This window comes from Gastrolobium bilobum, unplaced genomic scaffold (genome assembly GCF_033153095.1).
Source record: "Gastrolobium bilobum isolate Gb01-03AN ecotype WA unplaced genomic scaffold, APGP_CSIRO_Gbil_v1 utg25400, whole genome shotgun sequence".
In the NCBI taxonomy this organism is placed as follows: Eukaryota; Viridiplantae; Streptophyta; class Magnoliopsida; order Fabales; family Fabaceae; genus Gastrolobium; species Gastrolobium bilobum.
The window spans coordinates 77,067-88,418 of NW_026899584.1; the positions used below are offsets into that span (position 1 = coordinate 77,067).

The 11,352-nt window shown below is 33.9% G+C and overlaps 1 protein-coding gene across 1 annotated transcript; it reads right to left on the reverse strand.

The window, feature by feature from the left end:
• Nucleotides 1-348: 348 nt before the first annotated feature.
• LOC133291694 (uncharacterized) lies at nucleotides 349-11,120 on the reverse strand. The gene is made up of 6 exons (XM_061489993.1): nucleotides 10,791-11,120; nucleotides 9,832-10,548; nucleotides 8,759-9,514; nucleotides 7,053-8,036; nucleotides 473-1,333; nucleotides 349-373 (listed from the first exon to the last, which is right to left on the reverse strand). The coding sequence occupies exons 1-5, from the start codon at nucleotides 11,118-11,120 to the stop codon at nucleotides 494-496; spliced, it is 3,627 nt and encodes a 1,208-aa protein (XP_061345977.1). The 3' UTR covers nucleotides 349-373; nucleotides 473-493.
• Nucleotides 11,121-11,352: the final 232 nt, after the last annotated feature.

Consider the following 11,352-nt stretch of genomic DNA (forward strand, 5'->3'; position numbering starts at 1 on the left):
ATAAACTCACCAACATTCCATGTTTTCTGCTCTGTTGCTTCTTGAAAAACTAGACAACAAATTTTCAAGGCTAGCATAAGTGAATGCAATAAGAATAAGCTTTCTCCCACCGGACAACAATTTCCTGAAACAAATTATTAACAAAAAATGATGTGATCAGATGAGATCAAAATAATTTAGTTAAAATACATATTGATTTAACGTTCCGAAATCTTCATAGATGTAGAGGACATAAACAAATGACCACTAATAATTAGATGATGAAATGAGCCTTCTCAGTCAATTAACAATAGTTGAAGGAATTTAGCAGATAATATGTTCCAAAATTGAGGCAATATAATTTTTCTGGTGTGCTTAGCTTCCAATTAGTGCACTGCACAACACGAAAATATGCAAATTGAGAAGACAGAGAGGAAGTTAGTTAAATAACATATATTGCATGTCCATAAGAATCAGCAAATAATATACTCACATACACTAACTCATTGGTTCATCAGCATCCTCGGTTGTATTCTCCCACTTGTTTTTTTATTATATTATTTATATTCATTCCAGAACACCATGCACCGTCTATTCTCATCTCCACTTTACCATATTCTTCAAAGGCACCATTACAGAAACATTTCATGCTTTGGCATCGGGTGATGGACACCTCAGACAAGGTTGGGAAATGCAAAAAGGAACTCCCCGAGCAAAAGGATTTAAGTTCTGGCAACGAGTCAAGAGTCAATTCCCCAAGCTGCACGAATATTATCATATTATCTGTATCTTGTTCCTCGCCCTCTGTAAACACTATTTCTTCTATTGATACACAGTTGGCTATACGCATCTTCTCCAGTTTAGGCAATGTTTTGACGGTTGAGGATGTGAACAAATATTTCAATCCACCACAATCCTTTACATTAAGCTGTATCAGATTGCAGAAAGACAAAGTGGATGGTGTCAAGTTTGTCAAACAATTGCATGCCGAAACAAGTAATGTTTCTAGATTTCCAAGGAATGGGCCTACCCAGGAATGCTCTAACCCTATGGATTTAAGCTGAGACAGACTCTGAAGCTCCAATCCTTTAAGCTGTGAAAGGATTTTAGTACAATCTATGTCAGGCCTTTGAGAGGGGAATATCTCTTTGAAGGCATTATCAACCACCCCAAGCTTTTCAATTCTGGATAACGTCAACTTTGAAAGGAAAACAAATGGAAATTCTTCTGATTCATCATGAAAGAATTGCAAATTGAGGGAGTTTATTCTTTGATGGTCAACATGAAGTTTTCCTTGCTCCATTTTCATGGCTTCTTCCTTAGTGAGCCATAGTACCTTCAAGTTGGGAGTAACCTAGAATTCAAAATAAATAAGAAAGATGAGAAGGCAAAAAAGGATTCTGTTGGGAATAAAAAATATATATATGAAGAGGAGAGATTCGAGATAGGGAGATTTGAATTTTTTTAGTTTTTATTTTTGTGTAATTTATAGAATTACAACTTCGACAAAGATAAAAAAAGCATAATTTGAATTTAAAACTAATAACCGTCATAACATAACTCCTAATAAGATAATTTAAACAACTAAGAAAAATATAAATTAATCTAATAACAAAGAACTAGGAAAAGAGGATAATGATAAATCTTGATTGCTATAGATTCCTTGATATATAATTAACTGAAGAGGAAAAAATTTAGATAATGATTTATTAAATAAAAAAAATGGGATCTGAATTTATTACAAATGGGTTACTTCATCGAGGTTTAAAGAGTTGAGTGGATATATTTTTGTTTTGTTATAGTAAAAGAAAAGTTCAAGAGACATGCTTGAGAGTTGCAATCTACTTTTATTTCAACTAAATACCATTACTATTTCCAAAAAAAAACTAAATACCATAAGATATAAGTGCAACGTTTATTATAAAAGCGTTATTCGACTAAAATGCCTATATAACATCCTTTGAAACATGAGTATAAATGAGGTTATTTGGGAACTATTTGAACTCATCTTTTTGAATATTCAACCAAGCTTATTTGTTTTAAGGATAGTTTATTCTATCTACCTTTTTTACTGCCTACTTTTACTTACCACTCTAACGTCATTAGATCAGAATCTCAATAGGAGAGAGAAATAATAAAGATAGTTGAGATTCTAATATGGTGTTGGAGAGTGGTAGGCAAAAGAAGACAAAAAAAAAAGAGGTAGGTAGAATAACTTATCCCTTTGTTTTATTAAACAAGCTAGCAAGCTTAACTTTAGACTCAATTATATAAGTCACCTCACCTCAAATGATCTTATATGATTGATATTAAAAGTCCGTGAATAAATGTATCAAAAAAAAAAGGATAGGTTATTTTGCCTACTCTTAATTTGCCTACTTTTATCTACCTCTCCTAACACCGTTAGATTATAATCTCATCCAACGGTGGAGATTTGCAAGATAAAATAAACCCTTTTACCCAATTTTTTCCTCCTCACTGTCTCCTACCCTTTCTCTCTCCTACCCTTTTTCTCTATCGATAAAAATAGAAACAGAGAAACACATACAATCAAAATTCCTTATAAGTTTGAATTGATTTTTTGTTCACATCTATTTGTTATGCCTCTGGTAAAATAGTTCTGTTGAACGTGGTTGATGTCCAAGATGCCAATAGTATGACATTTATTCGAATACCAAATCCCTAGCTTTCTCTCTCTTCAATGGCGCTTCAGCAACTAAGCGAGTACAAACGCAAGCAAGTCGACAAGATCGCATGAGGATAAAATCAAATTAACCAAAGATCTATAATTAAATAATAATGTGAATTCGACATATATGATTAATTAGCAAACTCTGACAAAATTTGGAATAGTATCAATTACAATGGGTCAAGGGAAAAATAATCGTTGGCGAAAGAGAAACACCTCTTAAATTTGAATTTTCGACTCTGTCCTTTATAAAATTCCAAAATTGATGGTAGGCTTGATGAAGATGATGGTCGTTGAAGGGGGTGGGATGACAGAGAAAGGGTGGGAGGCAGTGAGGAGAAAGAAAGGGGATAAAAGAATTTATTTTATCCCGCAAATCTCCAACGTTTGAGGATATTATAATCTAACGATATTGAGAGGGGTACGCAAAGATAGTCAAATTAAGAATAGGCAGAATAACCTATCCAAAAAAAATTCTGTGAATAACTTATGTATGTATATATAAAAATACTAATTATATATTTCTATTCTTAGTAAATTGAAATTCCATCTATAGAACCATAATTACGTTACTTTCATATACAAAGATTTTATTTTTTTTACTCTCTTTCTATTTTTACTTCACTTTTTATTATAAAAATATCTAATAAATACTAGATTAATAAACTTAAATAATATTTTAAGAACATATTTGATAAAAAAGAACAATTAATCAACTCAATCACAAGGTTAATATTTTTAGAAAAATAAAGTTCAAAATTTAAATTTGGCTCATCTAAATAAATCAGCTAAACTTAACATTTTCTTCTTCTTCTTTTTTTCAAGTCAAGTCTAAGTCAAACATATTTACACTCCTATTTTTGAAATTATAAGAATCTCAAAAGACTAGGCATGATACTTTAAAATTTCTTTCAAGATTGTCGAGGTGTTGGGAAAAATTGTTTTTCCCTATGGTATCAATAAGTTAAAAGAGAGAGAGGATCAGACTAGAGATGAAGATGACACATTTTTAACATGAAAAACTTCCTAAATGTGAGGAGTAAAATACTATGGGACCAAAGGTCCGAGAGATATCGCTCACTTTGAAAATGAGATTACAAGGGGTATTTCTCTCTGGTAAAAAAATAAGATGTTTACTCAATTCCTCACCCAACAAAATGATGGATTACGAATAGTCTCTCTTTGGTGAAGGGATGCTTGGTTCTAGTGGATTGCTGCAAATGTGGTTGAGCTTGAGGCTCTAATTCGTCGGGATCTCCTTTGTTGGGAACTACCATCTCCAAGAAAAAAGTTTATTTGTGACAAAAAATTTCGTCATAAATTTTGTCACAAATGAAAATTTTCGACACAAATAATCAAATTCCGTCACAAATGAACTTACGACGTAGGAATTTGTGACGAAATTTACTTCCGACGTAGGAATTTGTAACGAAATTTCATAAAATTTCGTCACTAATAATTTTTTTTCTTGTAGTGTCAAAAGGCTCCTGGGTCGCTGGAGCTATATTTTCACAACTACCTTTTTCATTGTTAACTTGTAATGGCTCTCCTCCTAATTCATCATGTTCTCTAGGGTAATACAAGATCAGATTGGGTAACAACCCTCACCTTGGGCTTATTGATATCTTCAAGAGTTTGATCTTTGAAGAAGACAACATATTGACTCCTCACAATGTTTCTTTTGATAGGATACTATAAGCGATAGCCAAACTCATCTCTTAGTGAACTGAGGTATATACACTCTTTGGTCTTTGCAATAAGTTTAGATCATTTTCTTTAGGAATGTAAATGAACACTCGAAAACTAAAGACTTTGGAGTGATTGAATGACAGCTTCTAATTTCTTATCCAAACTTTGTCTGGAATTTCTCCATCTAGGGGTCTTGAAGGTGATAGGATGATTAAGTCAATTGCGGTCTTCGCAACCTCTCTCCAAAATGGCTTGGGTAATTTGGCATAAGATATCATGCATAAAGGACTATCTTTAATGGTTCAATTTATCCTTTCAGCTATACTATTTAGTTGTGACGTCTTTGGAGGGGTCTTCTCTAGTTTGAAACCTTTTGACTTACAACTTGCTTCAAATGGACCACGGTGCTAGCCACCATTATTTGCTCGCATACTCTTCAATTATCTCTCTGACTGTTGTTCTACCATGGCATGATACTCTTTAAATGATTGGAGGACTTGATATTTCATGTTTAACAAAGACACCCACACTTTTCTTGAATGATCATCAATAAAGGTGAGAAAATAGTATGCATTGCCAAGAGATTTTTCAGTCATAGAACAGACATCAGTATGGATCAGGTCAAGGATATAACTTCTCCTTCTAGGTTGATCTAGTTTCTAGAATGATACTTAACATTGTTTACCAATTAAGTAGTGAGTGCACGACTCTAGCACTCGACCTTTCACGTCAGTTAGCAATTCTTTTTTAGCAAGAAATCCTTTTTCCCTCATGTGATGCCTTTTGTGCCATAGCTCCATGCTTGATCCATCTTAGGCAACGCTGACCCCTCCTTTGCTAATTATTCCTTGCATAACGTACCAGATGCCTTCTTTCTTACCTCATCAATGACCATACTCCCTTTAATGAGTTTCAATCTGCTAGTAGATATGTGGTTGGGTTATATGTTCGGAACATGTTTTAACTCCTTAAGTATAACTTGCATCCCACATTAGTCATCAAAGTGACTTAACCAATCCCAACGATTTTGCTGGTAAATTGATTTCCCATTTTGACTGTGTTGAAGCCACCACTTCGGTAGGACGGAAAGAAACCTTCATGAGGAGTAACATTACAGGATGTACTCAAATCAACTATCAACGAATAATCATCATAGGCAACGTTAAGGTAAAGAAACCTTCATGAGGAGTAACATTACAGGATGTACTCAAATCAACTATCAACGAATAATCATCATAGGCAACGTTAAGGTAATTATCTTCTCCAATTTGGAAGATACAGTCTTCAAGGGTTGTTCCAATAGCTAAGGAGTATAAGGGCTTACATCTCGTCATCAATTTTCATCTTAATCTTTGTTAATTGATTCACGATTCCTTGTAGGTGTTTAAGCTTCCAACTTTAAAGTTCTAATCCGCCAACCATCGCACCAGGTGAGCTTTATTATGAAATGTCTTCTTTTGGGTCATAGATTCTTGCTTCAACCACAATTCATAAGCGCGGGTATATGTTGACATATGCTCGAACAAGCTTTTGCCGATCTATTTGCGAATCATTGCAACCTTTTTGCAATTCAGAAGTTCCTATTCTTTATCACTCTTTCTTTTTGGCTTCTTTATGCTTAGGATCAATTCATACAAATCCTTACAGTAAAGGTGGTCCTCTATCATGGGTTTCTAATAGGAGTAATTCTCCACAATGAACTTTAACTTGTCACCATAATGAGTGACGATAACCTCCATCTTGATTCTAATCACGTCCTTGGTCTAAAAGCTTTGATACCGTTGTTGGGGAAAATTGTTATTCGATATTTGTAGGAATAAGTCAAAAGAAAAAAGAAAAAAGGTGATAAGAGAAGAGAAGAAGAGCAAACAAATTTATAATGTGGAAAACCCCCTCAATTTGAGGAGTAAAAAAGCACGGGACCAAAGGTCCAAGAAAAATGATCCATTATGAAAATCGGATTACAATAGGTATTTCTCTCTAGTATGAAACAGAGAGGCTTACTCTCAATTCCTCACCAAATAGAAGGATTGATTAAAAATAGACTCTCTCTCTCTCTAAAGAAGATCTCTCTTCTTACTTGACAATTACTTGCTCTTATAGATGGCTAGGATGACTCTCTTCTACTCCATTTAATGAGAATTTTAATGCAACCTTAAATTTTTCCATAAAGTTTTTTCATTTTTCCCATGCATAGGGACTTAATAAGACATTAACCTTTCATAGTCCAATGATGTATCTAATTAAGGAGAAATAACTCTAAGAGAGGGAAATCAAAACACAGACTTGAAATATACCTAAATATCTAAGATATCAGAATAACCATGAGAATCTTTGTATTTTACATGCCAGTGCATCTCCAGGCTTATCATGTGAGAGGAAACTAGGGATATAGAAATAGCAAGTTTAAGAAGTAGTTTAAAGCAATTTTTCTAATGGCAATTACCATAACTAACAAATCTATTTGACCGATTATCATTTGCCCAATAATATGTGCAATATGAATATATAACAATTTCTTTTACTATCTAAGAATCTCTCATCTCTAGATAAATAGCCTTATACACAAACACAAGATAAAGTCAATCACAAATTTGTAACACAAGGAGGATTCTATATATCCTGACAATAATTTTATACGCAAAAAATGCAAAGTGTTTAGGCGAGAGCTTTCGTATACAAAAACAGTTCATACCTTTTCAAGTGAGATAAAGACTTGCTCGTCTGTTGGAGAACTATCTTGACCCTTTGGAAGGGAATCTGGAAAAGTTTGAAACTCCTTTAAAAGAATCTCCAGCATTACATCTATTTCTTTTAAACTAGGCCATTCTAGAATGTGCATTCCAGGATAAATGCACCTCAGATTTGGCAAATTCCGTAGCCTTAGAGAAGTTATGTTGGGTAATATAATAAGTTCTTTATTTACTTCGTCTTTGGTTGCTTCATCCTTTGCAAAAATATCCTCTAACCCTTCACAGTTTTTCACGTGAAGTTCTTTTAGTCCATCTGTGGCTACTGATGCTGGAAACAAACTTTTTATTCTTTTACATCCATCAACATAAACTTCTTCTAGAAATGGAAGGCTGAGACTTCCTTGAGGATCCTTATTCCAAATGTGCTCTAGACTTGGCAAATTTTGTAGCCTCAATGAACTTATTTTAGGCAATATAGCAAGTTCTTTATCTGCTTCTTCTTTGGTTGCTTCACCCTTTGCAAAAATTTCCTGTAACCCTTCACAGTTTTTCACATCAAGTTTCTGTAGTCCATCTTTGACTACTGATGCTGGAAACAAACTTTTCATACTTTTACATCCATCAACCCAAACTTCTTCTAGAAATGGAAGGCTGAGACTTCCTTGAGGATCCTTATTCCAGATATGTTCAAGACAGGGCAATTGGTCCAAAATCAGTTTCTTTAAGCGAATGGAGAGGGGTTCAGGAGCAGTTCCCATATAAATCATATGATCAAATATTGCCTTAACAAGATTACATTTTCTCACTTGCAACTCTTCCAAGTTAATTAGGACAGGAAGTAAATGAGAAGGTAGTATGGCATCTGATACAAATTTACACCCTTCCACGACTAAAGAAATTAAATAACGGAAGCCCCAGTCTGGGACTGACTCTGACTTAAGCCATATCTTTTGCAATACTGGAGAATCCCCGATAACCAAATGACCCTGAGCAAGATAAAGAATAAAGATATGAAACTAGTTAGTACTTAATACTTATTGAAGGATACATTATTATCGTTTGTCATTATGTAGAATTTCAAATGTGTTGTACTCATCTTTCTTTTTTTTCTTTTTTTTTTGTCATATTGAAGTATTATAATTCCTCAGTTTCTCTTCTTTACAAATCTCTTTCGTTCATCATTTTACCTCATTGTAAGCATTTTCCTTTCTACTTTTTTTTTACAAGAGAAGGTCAGTTCCATCAAAAGCCGAGACCAATGCATGACTTGGCATTTGCTCGCTTGATTGTTTTGTACAACACCGATTATAAATATGAAACAATTTTATTTTATATAGTTACATATGAGTAAAAGCAATCGACGGAAGTGTAAAATGTAAAATCCCATCGAAACCTTAGCTGCACAAGTATAACGTAAACGGCACTATAACCCAATTTTCTTAAAAACACACTTAATGTAAATGGCTAACATTTCTTGCAAAATAGCGAGTAAAATGTATTCATAAATATAATGATAGGAAAGTCATGAAGATATTAAGTTACCAACAAATTATCAAAATATTAGAATCATAACTGTAAGGAAAGGAAGTATATAGATATTGTTATGCAATGCTATAATTGATTGTTTGGATAAGGCTCGTATGAAGAGATTAATTAAATTAACGAAAAAATTGAATTCATAATTAATTGATGTGGATGAGGTCCTTACCTGCCGTAGAAGAAACACCTTTTTTAGAGAGTCGTTAACATCATTGTTGAAGATCAAATCATCATTTGAGTTAGCCGAAGCTTGAATTCCCCTAAAAGATCTGGAATTTACTGATCCTTGGGAAAAAATTTCCATCCTGTAGCAATTCATTATGTCCACTTGTATCAGAGACGGTAATTCCAAGGTTTCATTGCCTGAATAAAAATGTTTCAGCCTTAATAAATCTTTTAGAAGTATCCAGGTCAGCCGCTCAAATTTGATCCCTTCTGAAGTTGTTTCAACTTGCTCTTTTTCCACTATCTCTATCATATGTGCACAATTCTCAACTTCAATCTTCTCAAGGCTATTTAACATTTTTACAGTTGAAGATGTGAACAAATACTCCAATTTATGACATGCCCATATACTTAATTCCTTTAGATAGGAGAAAGATACACCAGAATGAGAATGTACTAATGTTGTCAACTCAGGACACCAGGAAACATACAGTTTGTGGAGCTTTTCACAGAGTGTGTTTAACCATGATGAGTCCTCTGACCCAATGCGCTTGAGCACATCAACTTTGTGAAGTGTCAATACTTTCAAATGTCCAGGCATCCCTCGTTCAGCAATTTTGGGCTTTTGTGAGAGCATAAGTATAGTCAGATCTTCTAAATTGGGTGCCTTTTCGAGTATTTCAAAGAGCATAGTAGACTCCTCCTTCTCATCCAAAGTTTGTTTCCCATCGAGCACCAATTCCTCCAGGTTGGAAATGGCCTAGTAAAGGAAAAACAAATCGAAAAGAAAGGGTTGTTAATTAGAAGATGAGAAGAACAAATGTTAAGAGAGTTCTAGGCTCTCATTTATTTTCCACAAAACAAGGGCATTTTTAGAAATAAATTATCAAAATAGGGGATTAAAAAACTATTTACTAGTTTGGTGTAGTTGTAAGCACATTACAATTATTTTATATCATCATTAGTTTAAGTTGCAAGAGGCTTGTTACTCTTAATCAGGTCTCAGAAACATGGAGAAATAATAATAATAATAATAATAATAATAAAAAAAAAATCATTTGATTTTAAGCTACTTACCCATTGATTTACACTTGGAAATAGCACCAACTTGCAATTGCCCACTGATAAATGATTTAACGAGGGGCATTCCAAAGTGATTGTTCCAGGGCAAAAGTGAGTGAGTCGTGGCAAATTCCAAAGAACCAGCGAGGTTAGACGAGGGAACACAAACTTTTCAGTTACTTGTGCAACTGCTGCTTCTTCCTGTACAACAATTTCTTCTGTTTCTTGTGCAACTGCTTCTTCTTCCTGTCCAACAATTTCTTCCAACTTCTCACAATTTTGTACTTCAAGTTTCTCAAGCTTCTTAAGATTTTTGGCCAGGGCAGCGGGAAACAGAGTTCCCAGTTTATAACAACTACTAATAAAGACTTCTTGTAGATTTTGAAATTTGAGAGTTCCTTGACCAGTCTTTTTCCACACATGCGTCAGCTCATCTAGCCGACTTAAAGTCAATTTCTTCAACTGGAATGATGTTTCTATAATCTCAGTGCCATTCATATCAAAAACTGCCTTTACTTTCTTACAATTCCGTACTTCCAATTCTTTTAATCTATTTAAATAAGGAAGAACATGTGATGGAATTGCACATGGTGGTTGAATTTCACAGTTGACCAGCTTCAAAGTTTTCAAACTGTAAAACCAATTGTTTTCTATATCAACTCCATCATTCCAGGCTTGTTGTAGCTTAGGATGTTCGGAAAGACTCATCTTCTCCAAGCCTTCAAAAAATTTCTGCAAATATTGCAAATAAGTATATAATCAGATTTATCATATTTCATCGAGCCCAAATGAAAAGCTATAAACATCATTACACTGCTTTTCTAATCAGCATCATTAAATTGAAAAGAGAAACTCGAGCAAGTAGCAAAATGGACTAAAGTTGATATCTCAGTACTAAATCATAATTGTCATTTTTTTTTCCTTTTTTGAAATGCAGATCAATATTTGTTTTAAATTAGTTAATATGCACGTACCTTTTCCGCAAACATGTTTTGTATAGTATCTTTTAAATGACCATGCCAGGACCATCTTTTCTCTTGTTCATGTACAACATATATTTTTTGTAAAATTGAAGTGCACTTGACTTTTTCAGAGAAATTTTCCATTTTGGTACATCCACTCACTACTAATTTCTCCAACGATGGGAACTCGAAGCCACAATTGTTAGAGCTGCAGAAACTTTTGAGGTTCTTCAGCGACACAAGTTCCAGATTTTTTAGTTGTTTGAAAACAATGTCAACAAAGTCTGCATTTCCTTGCTCTGATACAATTTCCTTCAGAGATTCACATTTGATTACCTTCATTGTTCTGAGATGAATCAAGCTTTTTGCAGTCGATGGTGGAATTAAATTTTTCAATCCATTACAATTAACCACTTCCAGATCTGTCAAGTGAGTAAGAGATACAGAGGTAGGCACTATAGTGACCAATCGAGGACAACTTTCTAAAATCAAGAACTCTATCCTTTGAAGAAGTATGTCTTGTTCAAAGCCTATCTTCTCAAGCTTAGGCAAGTCTATTAACTTCAAGCTTTTC